Raw genomic sequence first — 14,957 nt, 5'->3', positions numbered from 1 at the left:
TGTACGTAGTGCACTGCGAATTCTGGACTAGATGGCCATGCGGCGTTATGGGTTTGAAGTTTCATTGATTATCCTAGTCATCATGGTTCGCAAGTGACATTGGAGCTCGCCTGCTCATCCCCACGGCCCTGCTCCTTGCTTCTACTTCTTCCTCTGCTTCTGCTTTTGCTTTTGCTTCTGCTTCTGCTTCTGCTTTCTTCGCCCCTCTGGCTGGTTTCCTGCTTCTGCTGTTGCTGCTGCTCCTGGTTGAATATGGTGGGGATCTTGAGTATAATCTGGATGCCATCAAACGTCGACTTGACGTCGAGATAAATCTCAGAGGGTCGTGGCGCCGACGCAGGCTGTGGCGCACTGCAGCCGCACGGCTTCTTCTTCTCTGCCTCTGGCTGCTTCTCCTGCTCCTGAGGCTTCTCCTCGTCCGCCTTCTTGGGCGGCGGCTCATTCAGTTTCCCAATGATGCTGCCGTCTGCCGAATAAATGTTGCCCATATCGTCGACGCGCAGCCCCCCGTCGAGCTCCTTGAGGGGCGGCTGGTCGTGGTTCTCCGAGACGTGGCCCACGACCTCGCCCTCTGCGTCGAGGACATCACCGTTGGCGGAGACGGGGCGTCCCACCATGGAGGGCAGGTCGCCCTCGACGCGTCCCTTGACGGTGCCGTCCCAGTCGAGGACGTTGCCAAACTCATCGACGTACTTGCCCTCGAGGCCCTCTGCCAGGCCCGCCGTCTCACGACGCTGGGCGCGCCGCTGCTCGGATTGTGAGGGCGCCTGCGGTGAGGAACCGTCGCCCAGGGCGATGCGCGGTATGGGCTCAATGTGCGCGGGTGCGCGCGGCTCAGCGTCCGCGCTCGTCGGCGTGAAGGACGTGCCCGCCCGGTATGGCACGTCAAACGTGTGCGTAGTGTGCGTGGGCGTGGGCGTGGGCGGGGACGGACCAGGAGAGCCCTGCTGCTCAGGCTCAGGCTCAGGCTCAGGCATTGCGGACAGTAGTGGACTGCAGTGGAAGGGAGCAGCAGCAGAAGAGCGCACGGGGGGGGATCCTGATGCAGTGATCGGGAGCCGCTGGCAGTGCACATTCCAGTGCGGTCGCATCTCGCGATCCATCAGGGCACGTTGGGGCCACGCCGCCACAGTCTGACGCGCCCCTCTTCCCAAGTTGGCCAAGAGGCCAAGCCGGATCGTCATGGCGAGGGTGGGATCGGCAAAAGCTTGACCGACCCTGGCCAAGGACGAAGCAGGCGTTGGGGGGGGGGGGGGGGCGGCGGCTCAGAAACTTGGCCAGGTGAGACGGTGGCGTGGCCCACAGGGATCTGGACTGGGATATAGTCAATAGCCGCAGGCGAATTCCTCTGGCGTCTGTCTGTCTGTCAGTCTTCGCGAACTGGCGCTACGAAGCTTAGCAGATGCGGGCTATTACGCTAGGCAGCGGCTTGGCTAGATGATGGTGTGGTCGTTGACACATTGTATCGGAAGCTAAGAACATTTCATTGGAACGTGGCCATGGCGTCTAAATTTAGTGCTCTATAATGGAATGAAATTATTCGATTGCTGGACATGGGATGTGTCGATCAGTGTCATAGTGATGAGTCTCGCTCATCAGTCCGTGTCCATCCGAACCAAATGATTTGCGCTCCCGCCCGTAGACAGATATGCATCGCTCGTACCAATTGATTAAATACACGAAACGGCCATCGCAGACAGAGACAGCCGTTGTTAACGCCAACCGCGCAGAGACCAGACAGTAAAAGGCACACCACAACTAGTTCTCGCTAGTTCCTGACAAAACGTGAGGATTAGCCACATGGCCCTGAACAAGGAACAAAGTATATATGGACAAGAAACAGGACAGAGGGCACGACGGAATAGATGGACGCAAAAAAAACGTCTATCCCGTGCTGGAGGTTTCCACGTAAGAATGGGCGCTGGTACATCGTGAGGAGGGAGTGCAGGGTAGGACAATACGTACAGCAGAGCGAGCTCGAGGTCGCCGTGGATTCGAGCCTTGAGCTGGATCTCAATGTCGAGGTTGAGGTCGAGACGCAGACGGAGCGTATCGCTTTTGCCGCCACCGCCCGACTCGCCGCCTTGCTCCTTCTGGCCGCCCCCCAGGACGCCGCCGCCAACTGAGCCCAGCGTGTTGGACACGGTACTCATAGCGCCCTCGGCTGTGCCGCCCACGTCGCCCACGCCGGGGATCTGGTCGAGCGCCTGGCTGGACGACTTGCTCTTCTTGCTCTTCTTCTTGGTCTTCTTCTCGCGCCGGGGGGGAGGTGCCGCGCCCTCCTCGCCCGAGGCGGTGCTGGCTGTGTCCTCGACGTACTTTTCCTTTGTCGGGGCCATTGTGCTGGGAGAGGTGTTGATTGATTAGGTTGAGAGACCACTGGTTACAGACTCGAGTATGGAGCACGAAGGCGGTATGATCATGAACGGAGGGCAGAAGACCCTTGTGATATAACAGACAGACGCACGACTTCCATATTCCCCTGCCATCGAGATGAGAACCGGTTTCAACAATGAGGTCATCTGTCAGATACGCCATACGCCATGACTGACTGACAGCCTGACAGACAGGACCGGTAAAGTAAAAAGACGATCCCTGTGCAGGGATGCTGTCCGAGGTGGGTTTCCACCCGCCCCTCCACACCAGCTGCGCGTGGAAATGGCGCGGACGCCGCAGCTGCCAAGTTCTGCGCACTTGGAATCAAGCTTCTGCTGAATCCGGGGACGTGTCTTGGACGTCTTGGGACTTGGGAGCCTCAGCTCACCCCTTGACATAGCGACTCTCGACGCCCTGCTGCATCATCCGTCGCCTTAGGCGCAGCGGCAAGCCAGCACCCTCGCCCTCGGGGTCCCAGTAGACGCTCCACCGCCCGTCCTCGCCCTTTCTCGCCCTGAAGCTGGCCGGGTCCTGCTGCAGCGTCAAAAAGTGCTCGTCGGCGCTCCAGCCCCAGGGCCCAATGACGTGACCCTCTGTCGCCTTCTTGCCCCCGAACCGCACCGCCCCCGTGGACCCGTCGACAAAGATCCAGTTGAGCATGGGCGGGTCGTCGCATATCGTGCTGACCAGGCCCTGGTGCTGCTCGGGGCCGGGATACTTGAAGTAGTACCCGCAGAACTTGTGCCCGGGCACGGGCTGGTCTGGGAAGTCGAGGTAGAGCTGGCGGGTGTGTGAGCATTGGGTGCGTGAGTGTGAGCACAGACAGTTGAGCTTACCTGGCCGTCCACCAGCACGCAGAACGCGGCCTCGCGCAGCTCGCCCTCCACTGGTAGCATCGCTGTGAGCATAAACTTGAGCTGCTGCTTGCACGACTCCTGCTGTCGCTGCTGCGCGCTGACGGCCTGGGCCACGCCCGTCACTGTCGGGATGGCCGCGATGGCGAGCAGACCAATGACCATAGTTGACGCGTCTGGTCGGTATGCACTTTGTCTCGCTTCTCGATTCGAGAAGATGATATGACGTTCCCGTACGTATATACATAGCAAGACAGCTCTCTGTACGTAGCTTCTAGACTAGTCACCTAGTGAGTCTAGTCTAGGCTAACAGAGGATCCACGCACACAATAATTACACCGTAGACACGCAAGATGGGACCCTCCTCCATTCCAACCCCTGCCCGCCCCATACACTGGCGTCATAGGACGTCTGCCACCCCTGCCCTCCTTTGCTTCAACATCCAGCCTGTAGGTTTCCAAGTTTCGACAGCTGTGGCAGTAGAAGCTGTTGCGTCACTTGGCGTGGGCTCCGCGGGCTGGGACGCGAAACCCTGCTTGGGGAGACCGCTTATCAACGTCTCGTGCGGCTCAGCTACGGAATGTCCATAGTCCACACTCTCTCATCGACCTTCCCCTCCCCCACGGATAGACACAGCCTCTTGCAGATAGACACAGACAAAAAGCAGCGACAATGAGCACCGTAGGCTGCCCACCGTCTGCGCGCGAAGCAGCTGAGCTAATAGACGACAGGCCACCAAAGACAACGACACCAAGTCCAAGAAGGACTTGAGTGACAAGATGAACGCGCCGCCGAAGCAAGAAGAGCAGGAGGAGCCGAGTCAAAGCCCAGAGCAGAGCAACGGCACCGCGCAAGAAGACAAGCCAGAGCAGCCGTCGTCGCAAGACCAGGACGACAAGGCCAAGCCCGACACGGACAAGGCCACCGACGGGGACAAGCCGGAGGACGCCAAGAAGGCAGACCAAGCCGACGACAAGGTCAAGCAAGAACCCAAGGACGAGGACTCGAGCGCCGAGTTTGAGGACGCCGTCGACGACTCGTCTGCACGTGACGATGACGACTCCTCAGAGGAAGAGACTGATGACTCAGAGGAAGACGAGAGCGAGAGCGAGGAGGAGGAGGAGGAGCCCACCACGCCAAAGGGCCAGCTCACGCGCCGCAAGAAGCAGTGGGAGGAACAGCGCCAGCTGCAGCAGAAGCAGAAGCAGCAGGCGCAGCAGCAAGGTGGTGGCGGCGGCGGCGGTGGGAAGAGCGAGTCCCTCAAGCTGAGGCTGGACCTCAATCTGGAGATTGAGATTGAGCTGAAGGCGCGGATCCACGGTGACCTTGAGCTTTCTTTACTGTAGGTGGGTCCCTATCGTATGTATTCTGGACAGGCATCGTGTTGACGCTGACAGTGATGGATGAGCAGCGAGGGATAGCGGGCGTTTGTTTTGTTGCTAGCTGGCGTTGGGACTTCTTGTCTTGTCATGAGCATTCATCTTGAGCGTGCATCTTGCTCGAGTGTCTGGTGGGAACAGATCTTATCACTCCTTCACTACTGTATGACGGTCGTTGGCAGTCTATGCATTAATCCATTGACATTACACATATTGATAGTCTCTGCAATTATCCGTCTGCCGTGGTACAGAGTACATAACCTCACGTCCCGTCAATGCTTGGCCATCTGCTTCTTGGCCAGGACGGCCTTCAACGGATTCCTGCCGTTGAAGCGCAAAAAGGTGGCGGCAAAGATGACAAAGTAATTAAACGCAATGAAACCACAAAAGATACCAAAGTCGCGCCACTTGTTCGAGTAGTAGACGCTGAAGCTGCGTCCAAACTCGTCCCCCGTCGCGAACTGGCAGTAGTTGCAGACGCCCCCGGCGCCCGTCTCGACGTAGCCGCCGGCCTGCTGGATAAAGGGCAGGATGTACTCGTCGCACGAAGTGCCCGGCGGGGGCGTGAACTGGGCAAACTCGGCGGCCGTGCAGCGGACGGGCAGGTCGTGGATGGCGACGCCCAGCAAACCCTCGAGCAGGTAGTGGAAGGGGGAGAGCCAGTACATCCAGCTGCGCCAGAACGTGGGCAGCTGCTGCGGGGGCACGACGACGCCGCAAAAGGAGACAACGAAGAGGAAGAAGATGGGGACGAGGAGCGAGGCGAGCAGCGCGTTGGGTGCAAAGGAGGCAATGGCCTGGCCAAAGGACACGTAGTACAGCTCAAAGAGGAGGACGAGGAGGAAGGCGAAGCCCGAGGCAAAGGCGGACACGTCGAGGCCAAAGATGCCCCACCACCAGCAGTTGAAGTCTGTTCTTATTAGCATCGTACGAGAAGGTCCAGATAGGACAGAGAAACTCACAGACACCCCCCGCGACAATGGCGTACGGGATCTCGACCACGACGGCCGCCGTCGTCCACGCGAACCACGAGTAGATCTTGGCATTGTTCTCGCGCGACTCAAAGATGTTGCGCGCATTCAGAAAGACGGGCTGCAGCTGCTGGATGAGCGGCGGCGAGATGGTGAGGGTCATGAAGACGGAGAAGAGCCTGTTCTGGTAGTCGGTGCTGGAGAAGCCAATCTGGAAAAACGTGAAGCAGTTGAAGAGCCCCGTGAGGATGTGCAGCATGAACTTGCCGATAATGTAGTTGGGCGTGCGCCAGTACGCGACAAAGGACCGCTGCACCACGAGCCAGGTCTGCGTCGACAGGGGCGCGGCGTACTCGCGGTCGTCGCGCAGCGAGGCCGACGGCTCGACGTGGCTTCGCTTCTCGATCATGTCGGCAATCTCGCGGCTGCGCTCCTCGTGGGCCTTGGACCGCGCCCAGACATCACCCCAGTCCTGGCCCCGGTAGTCGGGGTCACCCGCGCCGATGGCGTCGAGCATGTACTCGGCTGGGTTCGCGTCGGGGGGACACTTGTGGGCGCCGTTGGCCTCAAAGTACTCAATGAGGTGCTGGCTGTCGTGGCCCAGGGGCCCGTGGTAGACGACGCGTCCGCCACTCTTGAGGAGCAGCAGCTCGTCAAAGTGCTCAAAGAGGACGGCCGAGGGCTGGTGGATGGTGCAGAGGACGGCCTGGCCCGCATCGGCGAGCTTGCGCAGGAAGCGCACAATGTTAAAGGCCGCGCCCGAGTCGAGGCCGGACGTCGGCTCGTCGAGGAAGAAGAGCAGCTCCGGCTTGGACGCGAGCTCGACGCCAATCGTCAGACGCTTGCGCTGCTCCTGGTCCAGCCCGGAGCCAATGGTGCCAATCGTCGCACCCGCAATGTCGTGTAGCTCGAGCAGGTCGATAATGGTCTCGCAGTAGTCTAGCTTCTCCTGGCGCGGCGTCTCTCTGGGCTGGCGTAGGAGGGCGGAGAATTGGAGGGCCTCGCGCACTGTCGCCGTCGGCTCGTGGACGTCCATCTGCTCGGCAAAGCCCGTCGCCCGCTGGAAGGACACGGGGAGCGGGCGGCCGTCGACGAGAAAGTCGCCCGCGACGGTGCCGAAGCTGATGCGCTGCGCGAGCGTGTTGAGCAGCGTCGTCTTGCCCGCGCCCGACGCGCCCATGAGCGCCGTCAGCTTGCCGGGACGCACGTAGCCCTGGACGTCCTGCAGCAGCTTGCGCTCGCCCTTTTCGTAGGGGATCGTGTAGTTGACGTTCTGAAAGGTGAAGACGGTCTCGTTCTTGGCGACCTGGTTGGTTGTGTCCAGGTTCTGCTGCTGCTCCTCGTGACCCTCGTCGGCCATGGCGGGCGTGACGTGGGCAGTCGGCCCCGCCTCCTCATCCGAGGACCCCTTCTCGTCGCGGCCGCCCGTCTCAATGGCCTTTTCCAGCGTCTTGGGCACCTGGCCGCGCTTAAAGACGGTGATGGCGCCGCCGCCCGCGTTGGGCTTCATGCACTCCATGCCGACGGTGGTGAGGAGGACAAAGGCGAAGAAGAACGCCCAGAGGAAGCCAAAGTTGCGCCACAGGTGCGAGCGACTGTACTCAAAGGCCGCGTCAATGTAGGCCGCGCCCGAGACGGTGGTCTCCCCGGGGACGCTGCCCTTGAGGGCGCACGACTGGTACTGGGGCTCGGCACCGGGAACCTGGGGCACGAGGTAGGGCGGGACGCACTCAATCTGCAGAAAGGCAAACTCGTTGGCCATGAGGCACTCGAAGCCGTACTGGATCCAGTTGATCCAGCGCAGCCAGCTGAACCAGACGGGCATGGACGAGGGCGGGATCAGGTAGCCCGTGTAGACGACGAGGATCTGGATGGAGAGGCCGGTGAAGCGGGTGGCGGTGTCGAGGGTCTTGCACCAGGCCGAGATGGCGCGGAAGAAGGCGTAGGTGGTCATGGTGACGAGCCAAAGAATAAGAGTGGCGATGAAGAACTGCGAGGCCGTCCGGGCCAGGTTGGCCATGAAGTAGATGATGAGGTTGAAGAGGACGACCTGGATGAAGATGAGGGGCACGTCGACGACGGTCTGCGCAATGGCGTACGCCGCCGGCCGGTAAAAGGAGAAGGACTTGTGCTTGAGCAGAATGGGCTTGGACTCGAACGCGGCCGTCTGCTCGGCGAGGGCGAGCAGCGCGTTGAAGAGGAGGAGGAAGAAGAGCGTGCCGCCGCGTGGAAAGGCACCCGCCGCCGTCGGCTGCAAATTATAAAAGAGGGAGCCGACAATGAGACCCTGGAAGACGAGACCACCCCATTTGCCAAAGAGCGAGGCCCGGTCGCCCGTCATGACGAGAAACTGCCGCTTCGTGCAGGCCATGACCTGCTGGTGGAAGGGCAGCGTGTAGTTCTTCTCGGCCGACTTTTTGGACGCGTTACGCTCCCGCTGCGACTGCTGGCGCTGCAGCTGCTGCGTCTCAAAGTCCTCGATATCCCGCAGGTTGTTCTGGTAGGCCTCGCTGCGACGGTACGCGGCCGCAAACTCGTCGGCGGTGCGTGGGATCCTGTCCTCCCAGCCCTCGCGGACGCTGCGCTCGTGCTGGTCCGAGACGGACGTGAGAAAGTCGGGCGTCGTCCAGCGCTCGGGACACGCAAAGCCCAGGTCCTGAAAGTACTTTTTGGCGCCCTCCGAGGGTCCAAAGTAGAGGCACTTGCCCTCGTCGATGAGCAGCACCTTGTCGGCCAGGTTGTAGAGCGACTCGCCCGCCTGGTAGAGCGAGACGGCCGTCGTCACGTCCGCCATGTTGGTCATGGCGCGGATGCTGCGGACGTACTCGAGCGCCGTCGACGCGTCGAGGCCCTTGCTCGAGTTGTCCCAGCCCTGCACCGACGCCCGCGTGATCATGGCCTCGGCAATGGACACGCGCTTGCGCTCGCCTCCCGATACGCCCCGAATGAACTCGTTGCCCACGCGCGTCCCGAGCGTGTGCTCGATCCAGAAGAGCTTGGTCACCACGCGCAGGAACTCGCGCACATAGTCCTGCCGCGTCTCGCCCTCGAGTCGAGACTCCTTGCCGGGCGTCCGCGTCTGCAGCGCAAACGCCAGTGTCCGCTTCACCGTCAGCGTCGCGTAGTGCAGGTCGTCCTCTGGGTTGTAGATGACCTCGCCGCGAAAGTGCTTGGCCATGTCCTCCGCGCTGGTGCCCCCGTACGTCACGTCACCCTCGACGCCCTCGTAGCCTGCGCGCTGATTGCAGAATGTCTTGAGGAACGTCGAGCAGCCCGATCCGGGTCGGCCCAGCACCAGCAGCAGCTCGCCCGGTCGGACGCAGCCGTCAAACTGGCTCAGCAGCTCGCGCACGGGGGGTTTGGCCAGTGCCGCCTTGGGGCCCTTTGTGAGAAGGTTCTTGAGGGCGCGCGGCAGCCCGAGGAAGACGTCGCCCACCGTCGGCTGCAGCGACGCGCCCAGACCGACGCCCTTGACGGTCAGGTTGCGGAACACGACGCCCGCGTGCCGCGTGTTCTCCTCCTCGCTCTGCTCCTGGCGCGCGTTGCCAAACATGCGCGACATGAGCCGGTTGATCTCCTGCGACTGGTCTTCCTGATCGTCATCGTCCTTGCTGGTGGCGTGCGTGTTGGACGTCCGACGGCGCGACAGGATGCGAAAGAGGTCATCTTCCGTGTGGCCGGTCGGGCGCTTCTCCAGCGGTGGCTTGCTGGTCGTCTCGTTGGGCGTGGTGCTCGCCGAGCTGGTCGTGGTTGTCTCCTCGTGGTTCATGTTGTCGCTGACATGGTGTTGCTTCGGGAGCGTGCTGGTGGGCGAGGGCTCAGCAGCAGCAGCCTCAGCTCCAGCGGCGGGCGCCCTCCCACCTGTCAAGATGGGGGCCCCGACAGCTGCGTGAAGTCCTCCTGTTCCTGGCGTTGGCGTCTGCGCGCCGTCTGTGTGCATGGTGCTGGGCGTCTCCGGGAAGCCGCCCGGCACATCTGTGTCCTTGGGCGTGGGTACGTCCATCTTGGTGGTGGAGGCGGCAGCAGCAGCGACGACGGGAACATGGAAGAGAAAAATAGAATCAAAATAACGTGTGGGTTGGCGCCGATTGTATATAGTACGTGTCAGTCCATTTTCTTCTGCCACGTCGGGTTCGCGTGCAAAGTCCGTCGCGCTCGCTGTCTCCAGGAAGGCCGAGCACGAGTCTATGACGCGAACGGGCGAACGGGCACCAGTGCCCGGTGGGTAAGACAGGCGCTAGAGCACTCGCTGATCTACCAAAATTAGTAGATCGATAAACTATACGATTCGTAATTTTAAGCTCATCCGTATCTGGCCACGCTGGAGGCTGTAGCGTGAGTCCTGAGTCGTGAAGCGAGCATCAAGCCGCGATCCAGCGACGCCAGGGACCGACACTATGGCCATCATCAATATCGTTAGACTCTTGAGAGTTTTCCTTACTTACGGCTTACATCGATGCCCGCGGGCCTGCCGCGCGATTCGTGCCCAGCCGGGGTCGGCCATCTGCGCAGCTGGTACTGACTCCCGACGCTGATCTGATGATGACATCATTCATATTCACCATATTCGACGTGTAGATGATGATGTGAAATTGATGTTTGTTGTTTGCGGTCGTGCTCGGACGTCTTGGCATTTCCATGTCTCGAATCACCGACAAACCGACCCGTACCATGTATCCGGATCCCACCTCCAATCGTCTCAGAGCCAGACACGGCACGGCTGCGCCCACGACGTCTCACAGCCGAAGTGAGACTTTCAAATGTGAGGTGCACACAAACCAGACCCCCTGACTCAAGTCGAATGACTAATCTCGAATTTCAAACAGCCTAACCTAGAGCTCAGGGGATGCAGTGGTGGAGGACAGACTGAGAGCATCACCTGCTGTCACCGAACAGTCAGTACCGCCCAGCCGAGCTCTTGGGTGAGGTCCACTACTGGTCATGTGAGCATCACGCCGTAGAACCGGATGATGATCCTCGACGATCTTTGCAATAGGGAGACTGATGCTCCGTACAGAGATGAGTGAGGGATTCTCGAATGGACGCGGCCTATGCGGGCAATGAACGTCTGGGGTAGGTTGGACTTGCTGGGGCGTCGTGTCCACGAGCGTGAACTGATTCGCGCCATTGAAAATGATGGTGGCACGGAGCGCATCCGTCTCCGAAGATGACATGATCCGTCCAATCCGGTCCGGTCCGGTCCGGCGAGAAGACGACGTCGCTGAAGCGCTTAGGTATGGAGTAGGTATTTGGACATTTAGCTCTGGGTTGGTTGGTTCTCGAGACAGGCAGTTGCTGAGCTATCCGTATCCGTAGTACCGAGTCCCATCGCGAATGAACATGAATCGAGACAAAGATCTGCGTCAAGCTCATTGGCTCCGTAGACATCCCTGCCATCATCCCCACCTCCTCTGACTAGCGCTCGGGAGTTCCCTTGCCTTGCCTTGCCTTGGGCTGGTGCAGCGTGCTACAAGCACGCACCATGTACAACGGCCTCGACCTCAACATCTGGCCCCCCTCTGGCCTCGGACACGATGACTTTGATTGTACAATATGACAGCTTTCGAGATAGGATGCGCCAGCGATGGCGTCGGCGTCGTCGTGCGACTCGAGAGCAGTCGGACAAGGACAGCGCTCAAGCCGAGCCACAACCAAGCCAGTCTGCTTTAACCGAGTGCGCCCGCCTGGCACCTGTGCTTGCTTCAGCTTGCTAATTGAACTGTGCAAAAAAAAGAACAGCTTCTCTACCGGGATCCCAAGAGTCCACCGGCGAGCCGACGCCTTCAAGGTCCTACCAAGCTACGGCGACCGCTCTGAGGCCAGCCACCCAGGGCCAGGTCAACAATCACATTGCGTTTCTATCAAACCAGGCGCTTCTCCCCGTACATGAACCCGCGCATCAAGACGCCGACGTGAACCCCTCTGGCAGTGGTTCTGGCGTGGTTGACCATTCAGACCTGTGGAGCGCAGCATATCGCGAGGCAATAGCCCGTCTTGGAGAAGACATTGACGTTGGCATTCTCCAGGGCAAAAAAGTCGCCCAGTTGTTCGAGCAGCTGGAGGAGGCTGATAAAGAGGCCACTCAAGAGTCCATCTTTCTGCGAGGCGTGGAATACCTGCGGTCCATCCAAGTACCGCTCGAAAAATTCAAGTTGGCGTTGGATCTGGCGAGCCCACTGACGAGTATCGAACCGACGGCTTCCACCGTCTTTGGTGTGGTCCGAAGCGTCTCGGCGGTGAGTTTGTTTCAAGTTGACAGATCATGGCTGGCTCTTGCACTCACCATGTACATACACTCTCCGGTCACATCTACTAACTCTCTTTTGCCCAGATCGCCATCAGCATGGCAAGTGCCGATTTGGATTTTGCGAAGCAGATTGGCGACATGCTGGAGCAGATTTCCTACATTGATGATTGCGATACACTTGGTCAAAAATCTCACAAGCAAGACATTCACGAGGTAAGCATTGGGCAAGTCGAGCGGGGAACCCATTATTCTGACGATTCCTAGGCCCTGGTGTCGGTGTATCAAAGCCTCCTTGAATTCTACAGAGTGGCCTTTGAGATTTTGACTCGGAGAGGCGCCAGCCTGATGGTCAAAATGGTCCTCGAGACGGACCATTTACCAAATCTTGTGCAGGAGTTCTTGAGCCAGGCTGATGTCCTCCGCAAACTTATACAAAAGGCGACATGGGAGATCGTGGAAGACATCAAGTCAATGCTCTACGATCGAGAGAGTAAGTCACCAGTCTACGCAAAGCACCGCAGTGTATGTTAACTCTGCGCCAGTTGCCAGATGGCTGGGGAGCCAAGGGATGAGCCGGCAAACCCAGCATCATGCGTCTCTGCGGAGTGGTCGAGCGGACGGGGCCTGCGATTTCCTGTTGGAGAATACTGACTTCCAAACATGGTACCAAGCATCCAACTCTCGGAAACTCATCATTCTTGGGGACGTGGGCCACGGCAAATCCGTCTGCATGTCATTCCTTGTCGATACACTGCGGCAACGCAACGAGCATCAGCTTCCCAACCCCAAGGTCTGCTACTACTATTGCCGGGACGATGAATCGGGCCGGCTGACGTCTATTCTCTCGACGCTGATTTTGTCCCTCCTGGAGCAGCTCTCTGGACTTAAAAAGCCATTCTTTGAACGATACAAGAAGACGCAAGCTTCTGACGGCGGCAACCCCGCTGCAGATGCTCTCCAACTCGAGGAATTCTTGAAATGGATAGTCGAGACTGTCGACCGACCGTTATTCATAGTCATCGATGGCCTGGACGAATGCGACTACGAATCTCGAATGCAACTCATGAGGATACTGGGCGACCTCTCGCACAGGAGCTCCATGCTCAAGATTCTGCTGTCGTCGCGACCCGCAACAGAGTGCCTCGCCCAGTTCGCCCACTTGCCCAGCATCCAGCTCGGCCTGGATGTGCGGCGTGATGCCATCATCGTGGAACACATGGTGACGAGAAGATTATCCTACCTATCGACCGAGGTCAAGGCACTTGTCATCGAGACCTTATCCTCCTTGGCGCAAGGGAGTGCCATTTGGGTCAAGATGGTGGTTGACCTGATTCAGCTCCGCCGAATCACAGCTCTGGAATCGATGCGACGTTTATTGGTGGCCAATTCGTTGCCAACAGAACTGGCAGCCCTGTACGGCGACATCTTCTTGCGATGCACAACCGATGACCCCGAGAACAAGAAGCTCGCGGGTATCGCCTTGACACTCCTTGCCGCCTCCCGCAGGACCCTTCGGTTGGAGGAGCTTGCCTGGGCTGCCACGTTTGGTCTTTGGCGACATGAGCTTCGCACAGTGGCCGCTGTCGCGCCCCTCGTGGATTCTGAGAGGATATTGAGCCTGATCCATCCATTTATCAGTCACACCGATGTCAAGGGTGTGAAAAAGGGTCAAGTACGACTCGTGCACCAGTCGGTCAAAGAGTTCATCCTTGGCGGTGGAGAGTACTTCGCCGACAAGCACATCAAGGCCCCAGAGGCCTTCGCATTGGACCTGTGCATCGAATATCTACTTCTGGAGGAGATCGGCCATGTACATCTGTTTTCGCAAGAACAGTTGGCAATCGAAGCGTTACCGCAAGACGCCGCCCTGTTTGAAGTCGAAAGCGACGACGCGGCCTCGTTTCAGGGTGATCTTCACTGCACATGGGACGCCTGGGAAAAGGACATGATCACCTACGATCCAGTCGACCGTGGGCTGGGCGGGTTCTTCGCCTACGCAGCATGCCACTGGGTCGACCATCTCGGCAGCATCACCACTGGACCCTTCCCTGCACTCGCAGACGTGGAGAAGCTGTGTGAGGCCGGGTCGATTCGGCTGAGCAACTGGATCGAGCAGAACAGTCGTCCTGGTTGCACAATGAAGCAGAGATTCGAGTTTGACAGTACCTTGTACGACCCCCTCAGTATCTTTTCGGTGTATGGCTCGGAGACCATTCTGCGCCAGATGCTGGGCAGCCCGGACTTGACAAGCGAAATGTTCCTTCCTCAGTCCAGGGCAAAAGCAGTTGACCAAGTTCTCCAGTGGGGCGACTTGTCGCGGCTCAGCATCATTGCCTGGGAGGGCAAAGGTAGCGACTGCCTCTCGGCCCTCGACTTGTTCCATCGCATCATGTCACGATGGTTGCTTCCTCGCACGAACCACCCCAACTGGGACCGGGCATTCGACCTTGTCGATTTCGTGTTGGACGACTTGGTCGAGGAGGAATCTGGCAATGAGCTCTTGTGTATGGCTGCGAGGATGGGCTGTATGCCCATTGTTCGCCGGCTGATGGACGGGGCGCAGGGTAACGAGAAGCTCCGGAACGAGCTGCTGCGTCCGGCGCAACGGACGCAATCATCTTGGGGCTCCCCATCGCACCAATCCGTTGGCGAGGCTGTCTTGGCGAATCATCTCCCCGTGGTGGAATACTTGCTCAACCAAGAGGGCATTGAAACCCATCTTGATCACCTCAATTCACGCGGGGAGAACGTGCTGCACCTAGCAGCAACACACTGCAATCCAGCCGTGTACGCGTTCCTTCTTCCGCGCCTGCAAGGACGTCTACATCAGAAAGACAACGGCGGCGATACAGCGCTGGTCATGATTGTCAAAAGCCCTTGCTTGCCCGAGAAGCGTCTCGAGACCGCGGCGCTGTTCCTGGCGCAGTGCGGTGACGAGGAGGAAACCATCCAGGACATGCGACAAGCGTTCCGCATAGCCGGGGAAATGGGCGATACACGAATGTGCAAATTTCTGGGAGAGACGAAGCTGTAGTAGGTTTGGCTAGGGCGTATTCATGGTATCGATTCAGCAGACGTATTGGGCGACACGACAATCATGAATCATCAATAAATTAATCGCTGTTATGCT

The 14,957-nt window shown here is 59.1% G+C and overlaps 6 protein-coding genes across 6 annotated transcripts; 2 read left to right on the top strand and 4 right to left on the bottom strand.

Annotated features, from left to right (window-relative positions):
* Window positions 1–80: 80 nt before the first annotated feature.
* Window positions 81–977, bottom strand: J7T54_002608 (uncharacterized protein; the record flags this gene model as incomplete). Its single annotated transcript, XM_051509136.1, has 1 exon — window positions 81–977. The coding sequence occupies one exon, from the start codon at window positions 975–977 to the stop codon at window positions 81–83; it is 897 nt and encodes a 298-aa protein (XP_051359822.1).
* Window positions 978–1,768: 791 nt separating this feature from the next.
* J7T54_002607 (uncharacterized protein) lies at window positions 1,769–2,339 on the bottom strand (the record flags this gene model as incomplete). Its single annotated transcript, XM_051509135.1, has 2 exons — window positions 1,769–1,775; window positions 1,966–2,339. The coding sequence occupies 2 exons, from the start codon at window positions 2,337–2,339 to the stop codon at window positions 1,769–1,771; spliced, it is 381 nt and encodes a 126-aa protein (XP_051359821.1).
* Window positions 2,340–2,760: 421 nt separating this feature from the next.
* On the bottom strand, window positions 2,761–3,395 carry J7T54_002606 (uncharacterized protein; the record flags this gene model as incomplete). The annotated part of the gene is made up of 2 exons (XM_051509134.1): window positions 2,761–3,156; window positions 3,213–3,395. 2 exons carry the CDS (start codon window positions 3,393–3,395, stop codon window positions 2,761–2,763), a joined length of 579 nt encoding a protein of 192 aa, XP_051359820.1.
* Window positions 3,396–3,902: 507 nt separating this feature from the next.
* Window positions 3,903–4,576, top strand: J7T54_002605 (uncharacterized protein; the record flags this gene model as incomplete). The annotated part of the gene is made up of 2 exons (XM_051509133.1): window positions 3,903–3,911; window positions 3,962–4,576. 2 exons carry the CDS (start codon window positions 3,903–3,905, stop codon window positions 4,574–4,576), a joined length of 624 nt encoding a protein of 207 aa, XP_051359819.1.
* A 305-nt stretch (window positions 4,577–4,881) lies between these two features.
* J7T54_002604 (Brefeldin A resistance protein-like protein) lies at window positions 4,882–9,583 on the bottom strand (the record flags this gene model as incomplete). The annotated part of the gene is made up of 2 exons (XM_051509132.1): window positions 4,882–5,519; window positions 5,572–9,583. 2 exons carry the CDS (start codon window positions 9,581–9,583, stop codon window positions 4,882–4,884), a joined length of 4,650 nt encoding a protein of 1,549 aa, XP_051359818.1.
* Window positions 9,584–11,062: 1,479 nt separating this feature from the next.
* Window positions 11,063–14,861, top strand: J7T54_002603 (Vegetative incompatibility protein HET-E-like protein; the record flags this gene model as incomplete). The annotated part of the gene is made up of 5 exons (XM_051509131.1): window positions 11,063–11,126; window positions 11,320–11,816; window positions 11,912–12,040; window positions 12,092–12,317; window positions 12,370–14,861. 5 exons carry the CDS (start codon window positions 11,063–11,065, stop codon window positions 14,859–14,861), a joined length of 3,408 nt encoding a protein of 1,135 aa, XP_051359817.1.
* Window positions 14,862–14,957: the final 96 nt, after the last annotated feature.

This window comes from Emericellopsis cladophorae (genome assembly GCF_022114955.1).
Source record: "Emericellopsis cladophorae strain MUM 19.33 chromosome Unknown NODE_55_length_149150_cov_119_250300, whole genome shotgun sequence".
Classification (NCBI taxonomy): Eukaryota; Fungi; Ascomycota; class Sordariomycetes; order Hypocreales; family Bionectriaceae; genus Emericellopsis; species Emericellopsis cladophorae.
Note: the sequence above shows the minus strand (reverse complement) of the source record. Positions and strands in the feature narration are given on the sequence as shown.